At 41.4% G+C, this 24,591-nt stretch overlaps 8 protein-coding genes across 12 annotated transcripts; 3 read left to right on the top strand and 5 right to left on the bottom strand.

Annotated features, from left to right (window-relative positions):
- Positions 1-32: 32 nt before the first annotated feature.
- Positions 33-2,389, top strand: CkIIalpha-i1 (CKII-alpha subunit interactor-1). The gene is made up of 2 exons (XM_015176102.3): positions 33-242; positions 307-2,389. Exons 1-2 carry the CDS (start codon positions 129-131, stop codon positions 1,279-1,281), a joined length of 1,089 nt encoding a protein of 362 aa, XP_015031588.1. The 5' UTR covers positions 33-128; the 3' UTR covers positions 1,282-2,389.
- DCP2 (decapping protein 2) lies at positions 2,390-9,660 on the bottom strand. Of its 2 annotated transcripts, none has more exons than XM_002048376.4 (5): positions 8,627-9,660; positions 6,454-7,274; positions 6,165-6,383; positions 5,047-5,880; positions 2,390-4,989 (listed from the first exon to the last, which is right to left on the bottom strand). In XM_002048376.4, the coding sequence occupies exons 1-5, from the start codon at positions 8,820-8,822 to the stop codon at positions 4,336-4,338; spliced, it is 2,724 nt and encodes a 907-aa protein (XP_002048412.1). In that variant the 5' UTR covers positions 8,823-9,660; the 3' UTR covers positions 2,390-4,335. The 2 variants fall into 2 exon arrangements, with proteins under 2 accessions (XP_002048412.1, XP_032290049.1); XM_032434158.2 differs by having other exon boundaries at positions 9,597-9,615.
- Positions 9,661-9,949: 289 nt separating this feature from the next.
- dbo (Kelch-like protein diablo) lies at positions 9,950-13,992 on the top strand. Of its 2 annotated transcripts, XM_002048375.4 has the most exons (6): positions 9,950-10,364; positions 10,695-11,519; positions 11,579-12,270; positions 12,335-12,524; positions 12,584-12,771; positions 12,903-13,992. In XM_002048375.4, the coding sequence occupies exons 2-6, from the start codon at positions 10,749-10,751 to the stop codon at positions 12,925-12,927; spliced, it is 1,866 nt and encodes a 621-aa protein (XP_002048411.2). In that variant the 5' UTR covers positions 9,950-10,364; positions 10,695-10,748; the 3' UTR covers positions 12,928-13,992. The 2 variants fall into 2 exon arrangements, with proteins under 2 accessions (XP_002048411.2, XP_015030453.1); XM_015174967.3 differs by having other exon boundaries at positions 12,584-13,992.
- A 445-nt stretch (positions 13,993-14,437) lies between these two features.
- On the top strand, positions 14,438-15,853 carry LOC6622373 (zinc finger protein Paris). Its single transcript, XM_002048374.4, has one exon. It carries the CDS (start codon positions 14,438-14,440, stop codon positions 15,851-15,853), a length of 1,416 nt encoding a protein of 471 aa, XP_002048410.2.
- Positions 15,854-16,006: 153 nt separating this feature from the next.
- Positions 16,007-18,353, bottom strand: ais (DExD-box helicase 52). 2 transcript variants are annotated; one of them, XM_002048373.4, is made up of 4 exons: positions 18,193-18,353; positions 16,747-18,140; positions 16,298-16,687; positions 16,007-16,227 (listed from the first exon to the last, which is right to left on the bottom strand). In XM_002048373.4, the coding sequence occupies exons 1-3, from the start codon at positions 18,253-18,255 to the stop codon at positions 16,327-16,329; spliced, it is 1,818 nt and encodes a 605-aa protein (XP_002048409.1). In that variant the 5' UTR covers positions 18,256-18,353; the 3' UTR covers positions 16,007-16,227; positions 16,298-16,326. The 2 variants fall into 2 exon arrangements, with proteins under 2 accessions (XP_002048409.1, XP_015031527.1); XM_015176041.3 differs by having other exon boundaries at positions 16,008-16,247.
- A 125-nt stretch (positions 18,354-18,478) lies between these two features.
- On the bottom strand, positions 18,479-19,931 carry LOC6622357 (uncharacterized). Its single transcript, XM_002048372.4, has 2 exons — positions 19,473-19,931; positions 18,479-19,405 (listed from the first exon to the last, which is right to left on the bottom strand). Exons 1-2 carry the CDS (start codon positions 19,929-19,931, stop codon positions 18,506-18,508), a joined length of 1,359 nt encoding a protein of 452 aa, XP_002048408.2. The 3' UTR covers positions 18,479-18,505.
- A 150-nt stretch (positions 19,932-20,081) lies between these two features.
- Positions 20,082-22,231, bottom strand: LOC6624482 (arylsulfatase B). The gene is made up of 5 exons (XM_002048371.4): positions 22,023-22,231; positions 21,792-21,951; positions 21,241-21,729; positions 20,283-21,179; positions 20,082-20,219 (listed from the first exon to the last, which is right to left on the bottom strand). Exons 1-5 carry the CDS (start codon positions 22,155-22,157, stop codon positions 20,176-20,178), a joined length of 1,725 nt encoding a protein of 574 aa, XP_002048407.1. The 5' UTR covers positions 22,158-22,231; the 3' UTR covers positions 20,082-20,175.
- A 1,562-nt stretch (positions 22,232-23,793) lies between these two features.
- On the bottom strand, positions 23,794-24,575 carry LOC6622328 (peptidyl-prolyl cis-trans isomerase). 2 transcript variants are annotated; one of them, XM_070208091.1, is made up of 2 exons: positions 24,434-24,575; positions 23,794-24,364 (listed from the first exon to the last, which is right to left on the bottom strand). In XM_070208091.1, exon 2 carries the CDS (start codon positions 24,359-24,361, stop codon positions 23,867-23,869), a length of 495 nt encoding a protein of 164 aa, XP_070064192.1. In that variant the 5' UTR covers positions 24,362-24,364; positions 24,434-24,575; the 3' UTR covers positions 23,794-23,866. The 2 variants fall into 2 exon arrangements, with proteins under 2 accessions (XP_070064192.1, XP_002048406.1); XM_002048370.4 differs by having other exon boundaries at positions 23,794-24,373; positions 24,434-24,529.
- Positions 24,576-24,591: the final 16 nt, after the last annotated feature.

Below are 24,591 nucleotides of genomic sequence, written 5' to 3'. Positions count from 1 at the left end.
TTTACATTAACAGAATTCTGCTTTCTTAACAGCATTACTCCCCATGTTAATCGAGTTGCTCGCCAATTTGTGTTGCGCTGGAATATTTGTTTTTATTTTGTTATTAAATTCTTAAATTTATACCATTCATGGACCTCTGTAAGTTATGTGTGCAAAATAAAGCTGGTAGTACAGAGCACCTTGACGAATTCAAACATGCAACCGAGCTACTGCAGCATCTGTTTACATCGTTTCAAATCCAGGTTAGAAATATTCTATTTGTTGAGTCTGAGCAATGTTTAAGGTAACCATTACGACTGATCTTAGGCTGATGTCCAGGAGTTGAGCACCTGTGCATGTCACTCCTGCATGGCTGAAGTGCTCAGCATATGGGAACGATTGCAATGCTGGAGCAACGCACAACAAAACCAACTAAACGTCGGAGATCTTGCACAGCCCGTTACAATTAAAACAACGGAACTCCACGATGAGAACAGTGTAAACGATCTGGAGTCTGATATTGAGGATGTGAGTGGGGAACTGGAGCTGTTCGACGGCGATGAAGATTACGAAACGCTCGACGCGCAGCTATGTCCGGATGTAATGGATGAAAATGCAGATTGGGCGGATGAGCCGCCAGCTGACAACAACTTCGCCATCGCCATTGCACATGACGGCGTCGTTCTGGCCAAAGCGATACGCAATGAGGGACTGTGCCCTGAACTGATATGCTATTACTGCAGCACAGTGTTCAGCAGCACAGCCAAATTGCAGACGCACAGCAACATGAGCCACAATCTGCGATACTATGTGTGCCGCAAGTGCGGCGTTAGCTTCGATAGCGCCAGCCTACTGCAGCAGCACGAGCGTGTCTCGCGACACGAAAGAAAACCCTCAGAGCTGGCAGACGAGGGCTCCGTTGAGTTTCGTTGCCAAGAGTGTGGTTGCCTATTCGATCGTTACTTCAGCATGGTGAATCACGAAAACCAGGTGCATCGCGTACGGGAAGATGAATTTAAGTGCCGCGAATGCGGCTCAACATTCAAATTTCAAATCGCCTATAATCAGCACATTAAAAAGCATCTGAATAGTAAAAAGAATCCCAATGCCGAGCTACTGAAGCAATTTTCCTGCAGTTTTGACAGGTGCGAAAAGCGCTTTGCTTGTCGTTACCAGCTATTGGCACACGAGCGCATGCACCTGAGGATCTACCCATGTGAGATTTGCGGCAAGCAGTTTAGCTATAAGTCAAACATGTCGCGCCATCGGCGAACAGTTCACATGGACGAATGCAGTTTTTAGGCCTCAGCATGCAATAACAATAACTATATATATATACGGTGTTAGTTCTCTTAATCAACAGTTTGCCAAACTAGACAGCAGAACAAGCTGAGCCAAATTAGTATAATTATAAATGAAGTAAGCTGTTCTGTGCTTGTCCGCTCAAGAGAGATTTCTATATATGTCTCAGCCACAAAATAAAACAGAGCAGCTGCACAAATTCAATTAATTATTATAACAATTTTCTCCAGCTTTACGGGCGAAAAGAATAAAACACAAATTTCTTTCGGTTTCTCGGAAGTACAAATTAAAAATGTAATACAGTTTTTATTGCCAGAATTTGGAAAATATTGCTATCGTTGGTTGCACACAGAAATAAAAAAAAAAAATATATGTTTGGGGGGAATCGACTATGATACGTGTAATTTGTTATTGTTATTCTTGATTCTTGATTGAATGAAAGGAGCGTTAAATTTTCTTAGTTTGGTTCGGTTTTAAGTTCAAGTTCAAAGTCTACAAATTTCCATTTTTTGATATTAACTTTTTTTTTTTTTTTTTGGACGTTTTACAGTTGAAAGAAACTGATCAAATGCATAGCAAAGGTATCTTAATTACCGTTTCGTTGAATACTTGGGCGGTACGTTTAAAAATGAATTTTGGGTCTAGTCCTACGGCAAGTGTAGAGCTTCTTGTTGTGTGGCAAATATATTTGATTTTAGATGTTTTGTAGACACATATATACTACGAGTATTATCAAGAGTTTCGTAATCGTTCGCCCAAGTATTTTCGGATTGTTTCTCTTAAATATAAACTTAAATGTTTTCGGTTTGTGTTTGGATGTTTCTTGTTTTAAATGGGTTTTATCTGTTTCTCCAGCAGCCTGTTCACTAAAGTTAACTATTTGTTATGTCTATTGATTGTTGAAACATAAACTATATGTAAATGTAGGAAGATATACTCGTAGTATTTGTAAAAGCTTTTGCTTTCCGTGTTGCACATTACAGAACATAAAATATTATTTTTCTACTGTACTTATTGTTGTTACACAATTTAAGATTTAATTCCTTTCAATATCAATTGTATAGTGCTGTAACGTTGTTTCTGAATAAATTTGGTTTCAATTGAGAAATTTTACTGTTGCTATTGTTTATTAATTGATATTCATTGCAATTTGTTGTGGTTGTTGATTTGGAAAAGATTTTTTCTTGTTCTTGTTTCGTTTCTTTGTTGGCGCAAAACAAATGCACAATGAAATTGTAAGAATGTTGACAAAAGAACATTTGATATGAAAAACAAAATAAGGTAATTATTGCCAATTTCATTGCATATTTGCTAAGCGCATTGAACAGCTACGTTTAGTTGCAGTTCATTTGTTGAAATTATAGAAAAGGAAATCAAAAAAAAAAAAAAAAGAAAAATTGAAATTTCGAAAGATTAAAAGAAATTAAAGATTGGTTTTACAAAATACAAAATTAATATGGCTTTTCAAAAAGCTTTAAAAGTCAATCATAAAATTAGATGAAAAAACGTAGAAGTTTTTTAAAGATCAGTTTTAAGGCCAGTTTATGGGCAGCATTGCTTAAACAATTTTAAAGATAATGTTCAGCTTCAAATATTTTAAACTAATTTTTTAAATTCGTTAAATTTATCAGAGTTGTCACAAGTTCCCGAAATTTGTTGTTATCTTATATATTTTTTGTTTTTGGATATGCCTACCTGATATTGCCCCCAGTTAATTGTAGGGTTTCTATACCCTGCTGGCTGCCTTGCTAATTATAGTTTTAGGTGTATGAGTGTGTGTTAGTGTGTGTATGTGTGTGTGTGTGTGTGTGTGTGTGTGTGTGTGTGTGTGTGTGTGTGTGTGTGTGTGTGTGTGTGTGTGTGTGTGTGTGTCGGGGCAATGGAAAGTTTTTCGATTGTAGCATCATCATTTGAATTATATTAAAATTTCTTATAAAAAACTTGTTCGGTACGTTTTGTACGTAGGTGTATGCGTATGTACTTGTATTTATGTAATATTAGTTGTAGTAGTCGTAGTAGCTAGCCGTTTTGTTAAGATCACAATTGTGCTAAGAAATACTATATCACAATTAAATATTTACACTCGTTATTATAAGTATTTATGCTCAACGCATTGTATCTTATAGGTGGTGGTGTTTGGGGCGGGGTAGTTAAAACGACCCAAAAAGTCATGCAAATTGTTGCATTTTAGTTGTTTGCCTCTTTGCCACGTTTCTTGTTCTTGTTCTGGTTGTTGTTGTTGTTATTGTATAAAAGGGTTCATTGCACTTAGGTGCAAAGAACGAATATATACTTAAGAAAAGTATAGAAAACAAAGACTAAAACAGAACGTTTGGCATTTAAAGCTACGCTTTCTTCTCTTACCTATCCTCTTTTTTGTTTTCTTTCTACTCTCTCTCTCTCTCTCTCTCTTTATGTGTTTTTCATTCTCTCTTAATTTCTTTCACTTTACTCTAAAAAATACACGCACACGGCTTGGCTGGAACTCTAATTAGAAGGATGTTCTCTTCGCTCACTTTATCGCTTATAAAAAAATTAAAAACCAATATATTAACATAATTATTCATATAATTGTATCGTATTGTACTTAAAAAGTGTTGGCTGCGTTCTAATTGCACAACTTTTCATAACTAGCTTTTCTTTACCATGCTTTGCTTCGTTTTTTTTTTTTTCTTCTTTCTTGTGTATATAAAAATTTTGCCTGACAATTTTTTTTTACAAAATGACGTGTGCTGGAGCGGAAGACTCACGTTTTACTTTCTCCTTGGTTTTTCGATTTTTGGTATGAAAATGTGTATGTGTATGTTAATTACAAAATTTTATACAGTCCTTGCTTGCTATATACATATGAATGTTGAAAAATGTTGCTGCTGCTGAAAAATGCATCTTTCCAAAAGTCTAAAAGACTTTTACTGAGAGATCCATGGGAAACACCTAAAACTTTATCTGTGTAACGATTATTGTTTTTATGTATGCTGCCTACAAAACTGGCCTTTTAACTTGGAAAATGCAAAATGTTTGAGAATTTAAGAAGGAAAAGTCATAGAAATTGACTTAGCAAAAAACATTTGCTATAAAATTTTTGGTGAATGAGAAATTCGTCCACGAATTAAAACTGGGCGTAAAGTTTAAGGGCCCTTGTTGCTGCTGCAGTTGCAGCTGCTGCTGCTGCTGCTGTTGTTGTTGCTGCTGCTGCTGCTGCTGTTGCTGCTGCAGTTGTATTTGCAGATGCGGCTGCTGCGATTGCGCACGCTTTAAAATTCGCAAATTGGTGCCGGATGCCATGCGCTGCAGCTTGTGCAATGTTTGAGCATCTGGCATTGTGCTGCTGTTGTTGGCTGCGTCAGCAACTGTTGCTATTGGCGAATTGAGCGACACCGAAGCAGGACGTGGACGTTGTAGCTGTTGCTGTTGCTCCGGTTTTGGTGTGTTTTGCGCTGCGGCTGCTGCTGTCAGCATGGCAATCAAATCCATGCCTGTTGTGGGTGTTGCTTGTTGCTGTTGTTGTGTGTTGTTTCTGTTCAAAATGCTTTTAACTACCATCGGCTGCTGCTGATTGCTTAGCTTATCACTTTGCGATTTGGTGCGCGAACGTTGTTGCTGCTGCTGCTGCAGCTGCTGCTGTTGTTGTTGCTGTTGCTTTTGAGCCTTGGCCGCCTTCAGTTGCTGCTGCTTTTCCTTGCGTATCAAATCAAAGGAGCTGACAATCTGCAATTGCTTCGGTTTAGCTTTGAGCGCATTTGCTGCAATCTTAGCATTGCTTACCTTCTCATTGCTTGCCGGCTGTTGGGCATCATTTTGGCTTTGGCTATGAAACAATTGGCGTTTGCTTGTTGCCGTTGCAGCGGTTGCTGTTGTTGTTGATGTTGCTGCTACTGCTGCAGTTGCTGTTGTCACTGGCGTTATTGTTGCTGTTGTTGGTGTATTGCTGCCCGCAGCCACATTTAGTTGCTTGTTGTTATTGTTGTTGTTATTGTTGTTGTTGCCGTTGCTATTGCTAATGTTATTGCTATTACGCTTGATATTGCTATTGCATATGTTGGTGGCAGTAAGACCACCGCCGTTACCACCTCCTCCTCCTCCGCCTCCCGACTTGCCATTGAGATTATTTAGTTTAACGCCATCCAAGTCGCCCATCGATTTGTGCCGCTGACGCCGCGATGAGCCACGTTGCTGATCCTTCTTGCAGCTACTGTTGTTCGTTAACATTGTTGGCGATGCGGATGTTCCACCATTTTGGATGGCCTTGGGACTCTGCTGTCCAGAGCATTTGCGCCGACGCGTTGATGGTTCTATGCCGGCGCGTCGATCGTTCACCCACTTCTTAAGACGCTTCACAAACGGTATGATCATAAAGAAGGAATTTGAGTTTTTGCCCAGTTTGGCTTTCGATATGGCATCGTTTTTATTGACCGGCAATGCATCAATGCGGAACCAGTCACAACACTTAATCTCATTACGCGTGCGCGGTGCAAACAGCGTATCCAACGGTATATTGCGCACTATATACAATCGTGTATATTGATAATTAATATAAGCCTCAATATAATCATCTGCATCTATGATGTCCGTTATGTCAAAGCCCGTCTCCTCATAGACCTAAAGCAAATGGATAAATACAATTTTCAGTTAATATGCAATAAAAATCAAAAAAGATCACTTCGGAAGTTTGTCACGCTTTGTCTACTGCATAAAAACAAATAGTTTTAAAGCTAACAGCCAGACAGACATGGCTATATATACGATATCGATTTGCCTGTTCAATTATTGTGTTAGCATATATATACACTTGATGCTTTACACATTTGAGTACATATTTACGAGGCATTGATTTACCGATCAAGTGTCAGCTGAAACTAATGTCATTAGAGCTTGCTACATACCTCCCTGGTGGCACAGTGTGCGGGATCCTCGTTCTCATTAATTTTTCCCTTGGGAAAGCCCCAAGAGTTTCGAGCAAAATATGATTGCACCAGCAGACAGTGATTGAGATCCTCCGATACAAGTATAGCGCCATATGTTGGCACAGATAATTTATAGTTCTTCCATTCCTCCAATATCTGATCCACAGTGCCAAAATGCTTGTTCAGAAAGGGAATGTGCTGCATAGACACGCATATGAAATTTTGTTTATTTAAATATTATTCAACTCTTAAGTGTTTATTTTCATACCTGAAAGATTTGCATGGCGAACTGTTTGATGCCCACCACGGGCAGCTTTCGTTTCAGTTGCTGCTGCTGTTGCTCCGAATCCTCGGGCGCACAGAAAAAGTCCAAATAGAACCAATGTGCCAGCTCAATTTGAAAGCAAATTCGTATTAAATTATTTAGCTCCATATCTGGCACATTTATGATGAACCGACTGGCCAGATCGTCGAGTATATCGGACGGAATTTTCGATTTCTCTGGCAATCTAATGCTGGACGACTTTAATGTTGTTGTTATTGCCGCCGCTTTGCCCGTTGCCGTTGCCGTGGGATCCTCTGTGGAGGAACATGAGCTGCCATAGCTATTGGCCGTTGAGGAGTTGGTTGATGTGCTTGAGTTAGTCGATGATATGGATGAATTGAGGCGTTGCTTTTGTGCACTATTCCCATTCTGCTGTTGCTTTTGCTGTGTCGTCCTCTCAATCGCAATGGGCGCACTGATAGTCGACGAGGAGGAGGACGCGGACGAGGCAGCGGCGGCGGCGGCGACAGCAACAGTTGTTGCTGCTGCTGCTGCTGCTGTTGTTGTTGTAAACACCGCGCCCGTTTTTAGCAATTGATTTAATACATCATTCTCGGCTTCGTTATCAGAGTGTCGTCGTTGTTGTTGTTGTTGTTGCTGTTGTTTAATTGCTGCCGTTGCTTTTGTGACTGCTGACATTTGCTGATAACACAACACACTATCGCTGCCAGGAACATTGCTGCTATTGTTGTTGTTGTTGTTAATATTGTTAATATTAAGCACCTTTTGCAGCGTCAGCGATGCGATCAACGCCAAGTTGTTGACTTTAAACAGAACACAAAATATAAAGTTTAGATAAAAAATATGAAAATATATTGGAATTTTCAAGTTTTGCAACTTTTATCAGTTCTTAGATATAATTGTTTATTGCATAATTATTTTTATCATAGTTACAAGTATTTTTCATGTTGATTGTAAATTTACAAGCCACATGTCAGGTTCATTTTAAACGTATTTGACTGACAAAAGTTGCTCGGCAATTTATACAAATATATAACAATAATATAAAATACATTTAAGCATCAGCATAGGCCTTTAAAATGCACAAACTATTTCAATAAATATGTAAATCTATAACTTGATTAATCTGCAGTAATTGTTCTAATATAGAGTATGGACTCGAACCGATTGAAATACAATAGATTGTCTTAAATTTCACATAGTAAACAATGACATTTGAGTTATTAATCAATCAATTCAGCTTCTTTATCGGCAACTTCTCGCTGACTAGTGCAAAATCGATCTATGAAATCGAGACCAAAAGATAGAGAAACAAAAACCTACATTCTACATATCTAAGCAGTTCAAGCTCTTTAGAATAATGGGACATGGTCAAAATATCGCAGCTGCAAATCGATACAAATTTCATTAAAACTGGACATTTATCGACAAATTCGGAATAAATTCATCTACGATGGGAAAACTGGCAAGTTGCCTCAAAAAAGTGCCGCAGCTTCAGGTGCTATTTATATAAACCAATTGACAATTAGCCACCTCTTTGAGAGCCATGAACCATGAGAATGATTATGAGTCCCTAAAATGCTAACTAATAGTATGGCACCACCTGATATTGTTGACCTTCAGTCGTTGCTTGCTGCCTTGTCGTCTGCAGTTTCAGTTATTAAATATTCAGGCGGAGAGCACCTTGAAAATAACGCTGAATAATCATGGCTAGTGTGTGTGTGTGTGTGTGCGTATTCGTATAGCGATCACAGCTGGGCCAATGATCTACAAATTGCGCAACAACAATTATAAACACTATTTTTTTTTGTTGTTTGTTACTAATCGTATTTTGGCCTCTAAAAACAACGGCACGGCGAACGGGCGGCTTGTGGTTCAGCGACCTGCTTTTTTTTTTTTTTCAAATGTTGCAAGCGACTTTGCTGCAACTGCGCGCGTGGAAAACTACTGAGGCGAACAGATAAAAACTAATACGAGTGCTGCTAGAGTTAGAGCGAGAGGTATTGTATGTCCGTCTCGCTTGCTCGCTGCAGTTGTTCAAGTGCTTTTCATGTAAAACTATTGCATTTTTTTTTCTTTTTTTGATTGTTTTATTGTAGTTTGTTTATGCAATTAATTTTGATTGTTTTGTTTGTATTGCCTTGCGTTAATTTACCGTTATCATTTTGATTGGCGCTGCATTTGGCATTAAATGATTCGCCTGTTGTTGTTGTTGTTGCTGCTGCTGCTGTCAAGACTGCGGCGGCAGCGGAGCGCCTCTGTCGCTGCTTGTGCTGTGACGTCGACGTGGTTGCGGTGGCAGCGGCGGCTGTTGCGACGACGGCGGTATTAAATATTGGGGCAATTTCCATAATATTTCGTATATTTTTGTGTTATTAATTGCGTTTAGTTGTATGCAGTATAGTTAGTTTATAAATTTTTGTTTGTTTGTTTGTTGGTTTTTTTACAGTAGTATTTGCTTTTTTTAAAATTTGTTTTCTTGGTTATTTTTTTTTTGTTTCACGCTAATTTCATGCTCAGTCTTCGTCTTCCTTTTCTCGATTTTTGTCACGTATCTTTGCAATACCGTGGATCGCGTTTTTTCTGATTTTGCTGTTGTTGTAGCTGTGAATATGGCTGCCAGTCGTCGAAAATCGTTGTTAGTAGCTGCTGTTGCTGCTGCTGCTGCTGCTGCTTTTGTCGCACAAATTTCAATTTCCAATGTAATTGTTGTACTTGATGGTTTCTGTTGTATGCATTTCTTCTAGTTGATGTTGTGTTGCAATCAACATTATCTGCTTTTGTTGTTATGTTGTTTTTGTTTGTGTTGTAAGCCATCCACAATAAATTGTGTCGCTAAACAGAAACAAAAAGTCTCCACTACTCTCCACTCGACATACGTACGCACACAATCAAACTTGTTTTTCTTCACGTACTTTCTAAAAAAAAAATGAGGCTGCCTGTATGTGTGTATGTGGTTTTTGCGTCACTCTTATTCGCTGCTTAAATTTGCCTTATTCTCTGATATTTATATGCATGCGTAATTAGTATTTATTTATTTATACGTTGCACTTAAATTTATCAATTATTTTGCACTATTTAATAGCTTTTTAATTTTTGGAAAAATGCTTCCTCGTCGCACATACTCATATGAAAGTCGCACACGTAAGACCACCTCTTAGCATCAGCAAAATACCAAACTATGTGTACTTGGCGTAGTTGTCGGTTAATTCACATGTATAGCCAACTGCGTGCTGCAAGCGGTCACACTGCTCGCAACAGGGCTGAAAAGCGATCAATAGTGTCCCTATATGCGTTAAATGTTAAATCCAGAATATATTTTACATTAATACAATAATGAATTATAATACAGCACAAAAAATATCGAATTTAACATCAGAATCACAGCAACATTTAAATATTTAGAATTGGGATATACATATCACAATGTTCTTCTATCGATAATAAATTGTCAGCAACTCTATCGATAGTTTAAACGATAGTTGACAGCTCTAAAAAGGCCAGCCTCTATCTATCTCAACGAGAAGCTTCTGATGAAAATATTGTGAAAATTTGTGTTTATTGTGCAAAAATACGTTCAAATGCATTATTAAATAATGCAAGTTGTGCTAATGCTATGCCCACTACTGGCAGCCAATTGTAAACTGACGCGCACACTTTATCTAAACGTCATAAAATTTTTGTTTTTTTGATTGTTCGATTTTTCACAAAGCACAAAAATCTGTGCGAGTGCAAAATCTGGTCATATGCAACTGCAACTTGAAAACGAGCAAATCCAATCTTAAGCACAAATGTCGCATTAAGCAAGCACCAAAATTGCATTTTCGAACATTTCCGCCTGCACCTGGTTTCCGTGGACGTGCTTTGGATCCGTGGATAACAGAGACGCAAAGGTATTGAGGCTACGATTTAATTTAGAGATGAGCGCGTGACAACTAGTTCACGCCCACACAGTAGCTAACGTAACATATTTTGTATATTCTCTTGTTTTACAATAATACACAATTATACAAATATATAAAGTATACAAAATTTGTGATCCCCTTGTACCAAGAACCATATATTTACCATAACTTGGCTAGAATTAGATCGTGAAGTCAATGTATTAGCTACCTTTCACGCGCTCATCTCAAATTGGCTTTTGACTTGTGTTACGAGCGTGTGGGCAGCAGGCAATGTATCCATTCTCCTCCACTCATTTGTGTACTTTTTCATCAATATAGATAGACGCCGTGTGGGGTTGGGCTTCCGCCCCGCTGCGCTTAGCGGCGAACAGAATGGGCGATCCTTTACTGCCTGGCTCCACCGGCCTTGGCAGCGGCCCTGCTGCCGCAGCCACAGGTGGCTCGGGCACAACAGGAACTGGCCTGGGCAGCGGTGGCACCAGCGGTGCCGAACGCCCGCCCTCGCCGGCTCGACTCACCCACACATCGGAGAAGCATCCAAAAGTGACGCTTACCGAGCTAAACATGCTGCGACGGCATCGGGAGCTCTGTGACGTGGTACTCAATGTGGGCGGACGCAAGATCTTTGCCCATCGCGTCATCTTAAGCGCATGCAGCTCATATTTTTGTGCCATGTTCACTGGCGAGCTGGAGGAGTCGCGCCAAACAGAGGTCACCATTCGCGACATTGATGAGAATGCAATGGAGCTGCTAATTGATTTTTGCTACACCGCCCACATTATTGTGGAGGAGTCCAATGTCCAAACGCTGCTACCAGCCGCCTGCCTCCTGCAGCTCGTCGAAATACAGGACATATGCTGTGAGTTTCTCAAGCGTCAACTCGATCCGACCAACTGCCTGGGCATACGCGCCTTCGCCGACACTCACTCCTGCCGCGAGCTACTGCGCATTGCTGACAAATTTACGCAACACAACTTCCAAGAGGTAATGGAGAGCGAGGAGTTTCTGCTCTTGCCCGTCGGCCAATTGGTGGATATCATTTGCAGCGATGAGCTCAACGTTCGCAGCGAGGAGCAGGTCTTTAATGCAGTCATGTCCTGGCTGAAGTACAATGTCGCTGAGCGGCGACAGCATTTGGCACAGGTAAGTGACAATCTATTATACTTTTAGTCTACTCCTTACTATACTCTATTGTCAAACAGGTGCTACAGCATGTGCGTTTGCCGCTGCTTTCGCCCAAGTTCCTGGTGGGCACTGTGGGCTCTGATCTCCTGGTACGCTCGGACGAAGCCTGCCGTGATCTGGTCGATGAGGCCAAAAATTACCTGCTACTGCCGCAGGAGCGACCACTGATGCAGGGCCCGCGTACCCGTCCACGCAAGCCCACGCGGCGCGGAGAGGTGCTTTTTGCGGTGGGCGGATGGTGCTCGGGCGATGCCATTGCATCTGTTGAACGTTTCGATCCCCAGACCAATGATTGGAAAATGGTTGCGCCTATGAGCAAACGACGATGCGGCGTCGGCGTTGCCGTTCTCAATGATCTGCTCTATGCTGTTGGTGGACACGATGGTCAGAGCTATTTGAATAGCATAGAGCGCTATGATCCGCAGACTAATCAATGGTCCTGCGATGTGGCGCCAACCACATCGTGCCGCACAAGCGTCGGTGTAGCCGTACTGGATGGCTTTCTGTATGCGGTGGGCGGTCAGGATGGCGTTCAATGTTTGAATCATGTCGAACGCTACGATCCAAAGGAGAACAAATGGTCCAAGGTGGCTCCAATGACCACACGCCGTCTGGGAGTCGCTGTTGCCGTCCTGAGCGGCCATCTGTATGCCATAGGCGGCTCCGATGGCCAATGCCCGCTCAACACTGTAGAACGCTATGATCCCAGGTAAATAATTGTTGAAGTAATCGACATATGCCCTGCCTAACCTGCATTTATTCACACGTATAAGGCAAAACAAATGGGTGGCAGTCAATCCTATGTCCACACGTCGTAAACATCTTGGCTGCGCTGTATTTAATAACTATATTTATGCCGTTGGCGGTCGGGATGATTGCATGGAACTCTCGTCTGCTGAGCGCTACAATCCATTAACCAACACCTGGAGCCCAATTGTGGCCATGACCTCGCGGCGCAGCGGCGTAATTGATGCCTTAATATTAGATGATTCAACATATCCTAATTCTACCATCTCTTGCAGGTCGGCCTAGCCGTAGTCAATGGCCAACTGTATGCTGTGGGCGGCTTCGATGGCTCCGCTTATTTGAAAACCATTGAGGTGTATGATCCAGAGACGAATCAATGGCGCCTGTGCGGCTGTATGAACTATCGTCGTCTGGGCGGCGGCGTTGGCGTTATGCGTGCACCCCAGACTGAGAATTATATGTGGTGCGATAATAGTTTTCTACTGCATGATCGATAAAGCGATACCCTCATAACTACATAATTATATTTCTTTTTGTATTCATCTTGTACTTTTAAACACACATGTATGCTAACACACAAACGAACAATCGCAGGATACGGAAGGATTCTGTCGTCTGATGGGAGCCGAAGCCGACGTCAGCTTTGCCGTCGCAAACGCTGCCGCCGCCGCATTTCTACTGAAACTAAAACAACAACAACAAACAGACCGACAGATAACTGCAACAAATCGAAGCCAAATTTTTCCAGCGTTTTAAAGTTGAGCGATGTGTACGTAATTGTATAATTAATTGTTAATTGTTTCTCATTTGGTAGCGCTTTAAAAGAAAATGTTTGTTGTGTCGCGCGTTTTAGCAAATATGCATAGTGTTAGATTCAAACCGAGACACACCCCCCATATATACATATATAAATAGATATATATATATAAACATATGCATATGCTTACATGAACGTAAAATGTCGTTAGCAATTCACAAATGCTAAATGTTCTTTGTAAAAAAAAAAAAAACTAAAAACAAAAAAAAAGTTGGTTAAAATTTCAAGGAAATTTCTAAAATGCCTTCTCCCCAAAAAATTAACTCAAATTTCTCGAAAAATAATGCAGTAAGAATCAAATATATATATATATCTATACATATATATATAATTGCTAAAAATGCTTATTGTAAAATGCCTAAGCAAAAAACTGATAAATAATAATAATGCATGTAGGGCTTATAAAAAAGTACTTGAATTTGTAAATTGTTTATGCATTAAAATGATAATTGCATAAAGAACGACAAGTAAATCAAACAAATAATTTAAAAAGAATTTCACAATAAGCCCTTACAACAGCTTCCTATCAAGCTTAAAAAATGATCTAACATACAATGAAATTTAGACCTAACCTAGTACATAACAAATTTCAATAGTAAAATTAACAAGTACATACATATATCTAATTAATAAGTTTCAACAATTGTCGAAAAGTAATGCAATCTGTTAAATGTTGTGACAGCTGCGGAAGTCACAATATGTTGCTAAGGAACCAACTCGAAATAACAAAACATACAAAATCGCAGCTATAACTTTTAATGTAGGTTTTAATGCATTTTATTTATTATTATATAGTTTTTGTTTCGTTGCTCCCTTGAAACTCATAAACATACATTTATATATATATATATTATTCATTCATATTAATTTATTATTGATTTTTATTAAAAATGATTTCGCACTTTATTATTGTATAACATTATTTTTATTCAAAACGTTGTTAACTTGGTAAACAAATTAGAAGTTTGCTTCCAAATTAAACTTAAGAATAGCATTTAACGAAAATAAAATCCACTAATTTATATAATGAATAAGGTATTGTGACACAAACGCAAATAAATCAATAAAACACAAACCCAATTGCACAGTAAAAACTAAATATGAAAACGTACTATTTCTAAGATAATACGTATACAAAAAGTAAATATATCAAAACCGCATTAAAAACATGACATTTTATTATGAGGGTGAGCCGGCAGTCGAGAGATCTATAAAAAGAGCGAAATTTAAGAACGCTTGTTGGAATTTTTAAATTGTTACCGCCATGCTAATCAGTATCGATAGTATCGATAAATTGAAATTTCTGTCGAAGATGGTCACCCTAGATAATCGATATTACACATCTGTTGCTCGCATGCAAGAAGTAAATAGCGAAGGCCGCTTAAAGCTTCAGCAGCTTATTGTTAAAAGTATGGATCAAATATGCCGTATCTGCTTGAGCGGATCCGCCAGTCTTGTAGATATATTCGGCGAGCGGGAGCAGCCGGAAGATGAGCCCAGCTTGGCAGACATCCTGAACGAATGCGCCGACTGCAGGGTGAAAAGCGACGATACATTTCCCAAGATGATATGCCTGCCATGCATGGCGGATGCCCAAACGGCGTTTAGATTCAAGCGCAGATGTGAGCATAGCTACAAATTGCTTGCTCTCAAGGTTGAGAAAAGCGCTGTTGAAGTCGATGTCGATGCCTTTTGTGATATGCTGGCAGCTGAGGAATGGGACCTGCCGAAGCGAGTTTTGGATATCGATTGCATCAAACTGGAGCACGAGGCGAGTCCAGAGCGAGAGAGCTGTAAGCCAGCCAGTGAGCATTTGGAACAGATGGAAACCACGAATGCAGAGAACACACTCGAGAGCCACTTGGAGCCTGAAGAGCACAGTAAGGGCTACATCGAATGTCATGAACCGGAGAGCATCGAAGAAAGTAAATCTCTTTCAAATGGGGACTTAGCTAATACACAATCGAGCTCAAGTCGCTATCCCATTCGTCAATCTAAACGTAAGAGCTACATCGAACGTAGCCAGTTATCACAGTCTGACAGCAGCTACCACAGCGACTGGAGCAACGAACCGGAAACGGACACCAGTTCTGGCAAAGAAGAATCCCAGTTGAATGGCAAGAAACAACAGGCAGCACGCAAACATAGGCCGACCGAAGAGCGCCAATACAAGTGTCTGGAATGCCCCAAGGAGTTTAGCCGGCACAAGACTCTACAGGCGCACAGGCGCACCCACACCGGCGAGCGCCCCTACAAGTGTCCGCACTGTCCGAAGGCCTTTGCTCAAAGCCATCATGCCAGGGACCATATACAATTGCATTACGGCCAGCGTCCACACAAGTGCCCACATTGCCCGAAGGCTTTTACGCAAAAATCTAATTTACGGGCTCACGTACACATTCATGCCGCCGAGGGTCCGCACAAATGTGTCCGCTGCTCAAAGTCTTTTGTTCGGAACTACGATCTGATGGTGCATCTGCGTGTGCACACAGGCGACCATCCATATAAATGCAGCCACTGCTCGAAGGCATTTAACCGTCGGCGAGATCTTGACAGGCATGTGCGCGTCCATACAGGCGAACAACCGTATAAGTGCCACGAATGCACGGCGCGCTTCTCCAGAAGCGATCAACTTAAAATTCACTTGGCCAACCACGCCAAAGGCTGTGATTTGCAGCCCAAAAGGCGTGGAAGGCCATCAAAGAAGATTGTCAAAGACGAGAAATAGAACTAGTAATTGTTACTATTCCGATTGCGCCTTTTAGTATTAAATCAAAAAAAAAAAACACAACTTAGTACAAGAGTTTATGCAAAAATGCTGTACAAATAGTTAAGCACGCATATTTTTTAAAAACATGTTTATAGAAACATTAAAATGATTATTGAATGTCATTGAAATATCTTTTGATTCACTTAAAAAAAAAACGCAAATCGCATTTATCAAGGTGATTTTGTTAATTTTTTCAAAATGCACACTTGGGAGAACTCGTTAACTGGCAATGTCCAATGTCTATGAACTAAAACTTAGTTTCAAGTTGTTTTTACAAGTGAACATCCAGGCAGAATCTTAAGGAGAATCATCAGCACAAGTCGTGAACAAATCTGCCAAGTAACATTCATATCTAAGCGCAGCATATAAAAGTGTTTAAGGTAAAAAATTATATATACTTACCATAATATTTATTGCTTAAACAAGGCGCATCATTTAACACTCTTCTTGGGCTTTTTCGCTTTGCCTTTTGCCGCCACTTTGCTCTCTATTTGGTCTTTGATTTTGGCCAGTTTTTTGGTTTTGCGCAACGCATTTGAGTCTCCATTTTTGGCCAAATTATTATGCTTCTTGTGCTTTTGCTGTTTGAGAACCTTTTCGGTTTTTTCTATTTTCTGTAATTTAACAAAGTTTTTGGGCGTTGGCCTTGGCTCAGGGCGGATTTTGGTTGATATGTCTTCGCGTTCCAACGGCTTCTTGGCACGCATTTTCGCCTCCGATTTGCGAACCTTTTTCATTTGCAACATGTACTCCGGCACCTCTCCGCCGGAGTTCTTGATTATCTGTGCAATGCTATAAATAAAATATATATCAATTGAATGGAAAGGATGTCGGAATTTACATGCATCTACCTCCGCAAATTGGCCGTATCGTCCTGGGTAAAGAAGGTAATGGCGCGTCCCGGACGACCAGCGCGACCTGTGCGTCCAATGCGATGAATATACGAAATGGTGCTAGGCGGAAAATCATAGTTTATGACCAGATTAACGCCCTTGAAGTCAATGCCGCGTCCCATCAGCTCTGTGCATATGAGCACCCAGATGTGACCCTCGCGAAAAGCGCGCACACAATTATCGCGCTGATGCTGCGTTCGCTCCGCGTGTATGACATCCACATTGATGCCATCGTAGAGCAGCTCCTCGAACAGCTGCTTGGCGCGATCCTTGCTCTGCACAAAGACTAGCACTGGCGGCTGTAGTCCTTGGCGCACCATTTCACGCACGGCCAGCAGTTTACCGCTTTCGGAGCCCACAAAGAGCAGTTCCTGCTGTACTGTATCTGTGGCGCTGTTCTGTACACCAATCGTCACACGCACTAGATTTTTGAGATGCCGCAGCGCCCATTTGGCCACAGGCACTGTATAGGTGGCACTGAAAAAGGCCACACGCTTTTGTGGATGCGTGCAGGCCGCATAGATTTCGTCGAGTTGCTCCTTGAAATTGTTCTGACCCTCCTCCATGAGACGATCGGCCTCGTCCAACACAAACCACTCAATGCCTTTGAAGTCCAGCAGTGGCGGCTGCTGCTGCAGCAGGAACCGAACACGGTTTGGCGTTGATATTAATATGTCATATTTCTGCTTGCAGTCGGGTCCATGTTGCTGCCGCGCTTCGCTCACTTTGCTGATGAAGTGCGTGCGTAGTCCCGTCCCCCTGGTCAGCTCCGCGCACTCACGATAGATTTGCTGTGCCAGCTCGCGTGTGGGCGCCAGCACCAGGGCGCGCAGCCCAGTCGTCTTATGGCTGCGCAGCCCGTTAATGATGGGGGTGAGAAAAGCCAATGTTTTACCCGAACCCGTTGGGGCGCAGGCCATCAGTGCCCTATTATTCAGCAGCACGGGCAGCGCCTGCATTTGTATAGGTGTGGGCTGTGCAAAGCCATAGGACAAAAGATTCTCTTGCAGGCGCGGCAGCAGCTTGAAATGCGGCGTGCTCAGCTCGTCAAAGCTACTTATGGGCGCTGGCACATCCTTGCCCAGCACTGTTATGCTGTGTTCCTTGCGCAGCGCACTTATCTGCTCCGCACGTTGCTGTTGCTCTGCCTGCTCCTTTGACAATTGTTTTTTAGCTTTTTTCTGCTTGGGTGCAGTTGGCGCTGTGCCCGTGACATTAGTGAGCAAACGAAATTCGTCCTTTGCTGTGCATTCATCGCCTGACTCAGAAGCTTCGGCAGCCTCAGAGGCCGATGGTAGCTGTCGCGGTTGCTCCTTTACCTGGTTGGAAGTGTTTGGCTTGGATGACGGAGCCTGCCTAGCGTAAGTTTTAGTAAGTGCTTTTAATTTACCATATTCTACATACCGCACGTTTCTTGGTAAATCGTACGCCAGCTGTTAATTGTTTAAATATGTCGAATGTATCCATTTTTTATCCGCAAATGGTTTACTAAAATTAAACAAAATTTCACACGTGCATTTGTTTTGTTATTGCTACAGAGTTGCCAGATGTTGCATAGCCGGCAATTCAACTATCGGACCTACCAATATGCGTTATCGATAGTTTCGCATATATCGCAATAATTAGCACTAAATACGGTTCTTATGTTGATATTACAGTTAGATGTTCCCAAGTTATTTGCAGCATAGCGTATCGTACATTTTTTATTTTATATATATTATTCCCCCTCTTCAGTGTTCACCAGTGCGTCAAGAAGTTCCATCCGGCGACGTAGTCCCTTGGCATCCTTCTCGCTGCCTCTACGTCCAGGAAGATCTCCGCCCCAGCTAAATTTATTTTGTCCACCAGCCTCCGTCTCTAAATAGTTGTCTTGGAAATCCACACATAAGTTGTGCATAGCACAAATGCTCTCCACAATCAGCCGCACTTCGTTCAAATCACGGGCCTCTAGAGCATATAAAGTTTGAAAACGACGCGCCAAAGTATCCAACACATCGTCGGCTAACTGGTATGCTGGCTCCAACAAACCGTTAAAGACGGTATCCTTGCGAAAGCATTCTGCCTCAATAGGTCGGACCAAATAGGATTTGAGTGGAAAACTACTGCTGCCAATTAAATAGCTGCCGGCTGGCATTGTGCGTGGATTGAGAGCGAGCGTTTGGCCAATCGGCGATTCCTCGAACGTGTAATCCTGTTCCAGCTCCACATAGCAGTCAATGATCTTATGCTCGCCATTGCAAATCAGTTGAAGCACTACGGCCACCTCGGCATGTTCGCATTCCAGGAAAATGTCCAGACGCTTCAGGGATATTACGCCAAACAGCTCGCGGAAGCAACTCAGCTGCGGCACGTTCTGAAAGCCCTGCAGTGTACTCTGCTGGGCCTCCAGAGAGTTGGGCCACTTGATAAAACTTTCATAGTTGTCAGAGATAATGTGCCAGAAGCTGCGCACCACCTGCTGGCACACCGACCAAGGAAACTGAAATTTGCGTGCGATTTCCTCGAAATGTTCATCTGTAGCCAGTTTCCATAGGGCCAACGAGAGGGTTGTCTGTGGAGTAGGAGCGCCCGGCAATGCATTTCTCTGCAAAATATCCTCCAGAGCCTGCTGGATTTTCTGCAAGCCCAACTGGGTGTGTTATGAAGCTTTTCCATTCGGTGCTTGAGTATGCGTGTGTACTCACCAGAAAGGTTAGCTTGCGCATATGTAGGTAAGATTCAAACTGAGCATCCGCATAGCGTTGCAGCAAATTAAGCTCTGCATATTTCCACTCCAATCTGGCCAACTTGCTGGGAATCCTATCGCTTGCCGCCGCTGGCTCTTCGATATGCGTGCGCTTCAGCTTGCCCTTAACCTGCCCGGCTGATGCGACGGCACGCTTTTGCTGCATTAATGCAAAGATTTCGGCCTCGTCGTCATCGCTGGCGTCGAGCAACGGATAACTGCTGGAAAAGAAGCTGCCACTGCTGCTGTGTCTGTGCTGCTCATCGATGAGCAAATCCTTTGTAATGATTGTGGCAATGTTTGCTAAAACAGCTCGTTCCTCCATGACGGTAACAAAACTGTGTGTCTGAAATCCTGTGACAGATACTGGGTATGCACTATATTTTCCACCCTTATGAACAACGGCTGACACTGCCATCAGCTGACACTATTAGGCGCCAAATTGTTGACATTTAAATTGTAATGCACTTTGTATTCATTTCACAGAATTTAAAAACATTAAATAGAATTACAATAACAATACAATAATTGAAAAAAAAGAGGGTAAAAGGCAATTAAAAATAATTTAAAAAATCTTAGTCAAATTTGAAAGATCTGCAACGTTGCCAGACTGTGCTGGTATATAATCGATATTGATATCGTTATCGAAATTAACGGTACGGCTAAGCACTGCAAGGAATTCCATGGTAATCGCAATCCAGCGGCACTGCCAACATTAATTAACAAATATATTTTAATGTTACATTTTAATTATTGCTTTTAAACTTACCTGCACCCGCCTTCTTGACTTCAAAGTTGTCCCACGTACACTCATGCAGGTTCGGGTTGGCATAGCTGACGCCCGGACGATTTCCAGGCGGCAAAGCTTCAGCACGCAGCTGCTGGACACGCTGTCGCATCGTCGCAAGAATTTCCGCATGCCGTTCCGAGTAAGCTAGATTGTTGAGCTCGCACGGATCGACGCTCAGATCATACAGGCATTCCTCTAATAAAGCATTGCAGCCGCGCTGCATGTCACCGCAGCGCACAGTGGCTAATCTCCTGAGCGTATGCATGCGATGTTGTGTAAGTCGCTGGAGATCATATCTTGCCAGAGCTTTGGAGGCAGGTGAATTACGCACCTCTACCACATAACGACGCGCACGCGGATCCAACTCGTCCAGTTCGCGATGGGTCAACTGTTGATCGAACTGTCCCGCCAAAGTGGTGCCATTCACATACTTCCACTGGCCCAGCAGCAGCGAGCTAAAGTGCGACACATCGTCCAGGCTGTGCAATATTTCTCGTGGCACATGTGGAGCATCTTTGCTACCCGCCAACTGTGGCCACAAGTCAATGCCGTCGAGCTGCAACGACTCTGGCAGCTCAATGCCCGCGGCATGCGCCAACGTTGGCAGAAAGTCCCCAACATAAATGGGTTGGGTAAACAAATGGCCACGAGCCGTTAGCAATTGACTCCAAATGACGCCGGCCACGCGCACGCCACCCTCCCAGGGTGAATTCTTTTGACCCTTGAGTGGCCAATTGGAGCCCGTGTTGGCGAACATGCCCACCGAAGGCGCCCCGTTGTCCGAGTAAAAGATCACAATGCTGTTCTCCAGCTGTTCTGCACGCGCCAACGCGGTAATCACACGGCCGACGCTCTGATCCAATTTGGAAACCATGGCTATTCAAATACTTTTGACGATCAGGACGTAATGCTGAAGAAATGAATGTATAAAGCTCACCTGCGTATTTTCTGTGATTTGGATCCTTGATGTGGAGAAACTTTTGCACCTCCTCCTCAGGTGCCTGCAACGGATCGTTATCATTGGCCGTGTGCGTCGCCAAGTGGTTAATCATTAGAAAAAGTGGTTTCTGCTTAGCCGCAGTCTCTTGGATTATACGCTCCGCCTCGTTGGTCAGCAAATCCGTAACATAAACGCCACGATCTGTGCACTCCACCTCCATGTTTCGCCGGAAGTCATAGCCAACAATATAGGTTTTCTCTGGCATCTGTGAGCGCCGTTGATAGTAGTCAATGTAGGCGCCCCAATAGCCATAATGATAGTCGAAGCCCCGATGTGTGGGCGTATATTCCGGCCTAGCGAATCCCAAGTGCCATTTGCCCACCAAATTGGTTGAGTAACCAGCCGACCGAAAGATCTCCGGCATCAGCGTCGTGTTTAACATTAGCGACCAGGGCTCCTCATTGCTAATCACAAAGTGCTGGGTACCTGTCACGGTGACCCAGTTTGTTACGACTGCATAGACATAACTTTGTAGAGACACTGCCTACCTGTGTGTATGGGATATTTGCCACTCAGCAAAGCACCGCGGGATGGTGTACACATGGCCGGTGCATAGAGACGATCCAGCAGACGTCCATGAAAGCCCAGTGCATCGATGTTGGGTGTTAAAAATTCACGTCCACCGCGCAAGCTAATATCATCGAACCCCTAAATTAGTCAGTTATAACTGTTAATTTATTGTTGTTGACACAAAACTGGTTGTGAACTATAACAATTACCATATCATCAGCCATTATAATGATTACATTAGGCAATTTATTGCCAGTTCTATACGTATTTTTCTCGCTCGCCTTAACCCAGCTAAGATTTAGATTGAGCAATAGTAAAAGTGCTGATAAGATGACGACGCGCATTTTGGTAAATTAATAGGAATATATGTAAATATTTAAATGCCGCTTCAAAACCATTCGATGCGGCAGCTAAAAAACGACTGGTTAAAACATTTTGCTGCTGCTCAAGCGCCGCTCAGCAATTAGCAGTCAACAATGTAGCTTGTGCGGTTGTCATTTTTACGTCGGAGATCTGTTTGTGGCAGCAGCAGCAGCAGCAGCTGCTGTATAAACACACGACCAATGGGTTGATAAAGCATAAATAAATGCACAGCGTTGTTTAAAATAAAACAAGTTGTAAATTTTAAAAATATCAAAAATTGTGTGGCGCACTTTTAGGGCTTTATTTTGAATAGTGCTAGTTACAAACTATCTACAGCATTTGAATATTGTCTTTTACTTTAAATACCCTGCATATACAGAGCATTCGCATTGTCGTTAAGTACACACTTACTTGTATACACTCACAAGCAAAATGAAACGGGTTTTTTCAAATTTCGGGTTGAACGATCGGAGCTTTTAAAAAAAAGTAAATTATACTTGTTCTAAAGAACAGGTACTGGAAACCGATACTTATCGATTTCGCAAAAGCTTAGATTAATCGAAAATTTGATATGATTTGTAATTGTATATGATGCCTTTAGCTACATTATTAATATAATTACATCCTCCACTGCGTAAATGGGCGGTATACAATTCTGTCAACGTGTCCACCTGGAGACACGGAACACAGATGTGAGAAATGGCCGTTAATTCATACCGCAAACAAGTTCAGGCGCTTCAGAATAATGCACTAGTGCTAATTACTGATTGTGATTGCCACTTGCGCAGTTCGACGCTTCACCTGTGTCTGGCAAATATAGGGATCCGAATTAACCGCACCACAAGCTGATATAGCGTTCGGCTGAAATGTCACGCGAAATTATTGGTCAGACCTCCCTCTAAAGCACGTCCCATTCACCCGGCTGAGACGTCAATATATTACCCTCCGAACGAACTAGGGCACCTTTAACATTTCAAGCAATTTTTCCATATACGTATATTAATATTACTATTATTATTATTATTATTATTATTATTATTATTACTATTATTATTATTATTATTATTATTATTATTATTATTATTATTATTATTATTATTATTGTTATTATTATTATTTTTATTATTATTATTATTATTATTATTAATATTATTATTATTATTACTATTATTATTATTATTATTATTATTATTATTAATATTATTATTATTATTATTATTATTATTATTATTATTATTATTATTATTATTATTATTATTATTATTATTATTATTATTAATATTATAATTGTTATTACTATTAATATTAATATTATTATTATAATTCATCATCTTATCACCATTCTTATTATAACCGTTATCATCATTATCATTATCATTTCTATCATTCATTATCATAGTTGTAATTATAATTATTAACATTACCATCATCCTCATTATATATATAATTATCATTATCATCATTATTATCGGTATTAATGTTGTCAATTTTATTATTATTATTTGTACCATATGATTATTTTCATTATTAATATTATCTGGTCATTATAATAACCGTCTCCACCCATTTTAAGTCGTTTCTCAGAGTATAATTAATTAAAGCTTATACACAGACACGTTTTTCTTATCTTGCAGTATGCTTATAATACACAAGTACACACATATGCACAACTATGACAAAGTTTTATTTCCTACAAGTCGCCACAGTCTTCAATAATAATTTTCTTAGCGGTCTTGCCGCTGTTAGAGCCAAGTGTCTCCACCTTGGTAATAATGTCCATGCCCTCAACCACTTTGCCAAAGACAACGTGCTTATTGTCCAGCCAATTGGTTTTGCCAGTACATATAAAGAACTGCGAGCCATTGGTATTACGTCCAGCATTTGCCATTGAAAGAACTCCCGGACCCGTATGCTTCAAGGTAAAATTTTCGTCAGCAAACTTGTTTCCATATATCGAACGACCGCCAGTGCCATTTTGGTTGGTAAAGTCGCCACCTTGACACATGAAACCAGGTATGACCCGATGAAACGGGGAGCCCTTATAGCCATAGCCCTTCTCTCCGGTGCACAGAGCTCGAAAATTCTCAGCGGTCTTCGGCACAACGTCCGCACGTAACTCCATTACGATGCGTCCTAGTTTTTCCCCGCCGGCAGAAATGTCGAAATAAACGCGTGGCAAGGTCATCTTCTAAGTTAACTACGATGGAAAGCATCGTAAAAGAAAATTGCCATAAGCCTGCCGATTCTCTAAACTTACGATTTTTATTATCTATCCTTCAGTCAACTAATAAAGTAATTTTTTGATCTGTTCTGTGTAGCAGCTAGAACTGAACTAAGAAATCAAACAGAAGTTAAAGAGCCTACTTGCTTATTCGATTAATACTATTTTAGGATATTTTTTCTTTTTTTTTTCTA

Source organism: Drosophila virilis, chromosome 3 (genome assembly GCF_030788295.1).
Source record: "Drosophila virilis strain 15010-1051.87 chromosome 3, Dvir_AGI_RSII-ME, whole genome shotgun sequence".
Classification (NCBI taxonomy): Eukaryota; Metazoa; Arthropoda; class Insecta; order Diptera; family Drosophilidae; genus Drosophila; species Drosophila virilis.
Note: the sequence above shows the minus strand (reverse complement) of the source record. Positions and strands in the feature narration are given on the sequence as shown.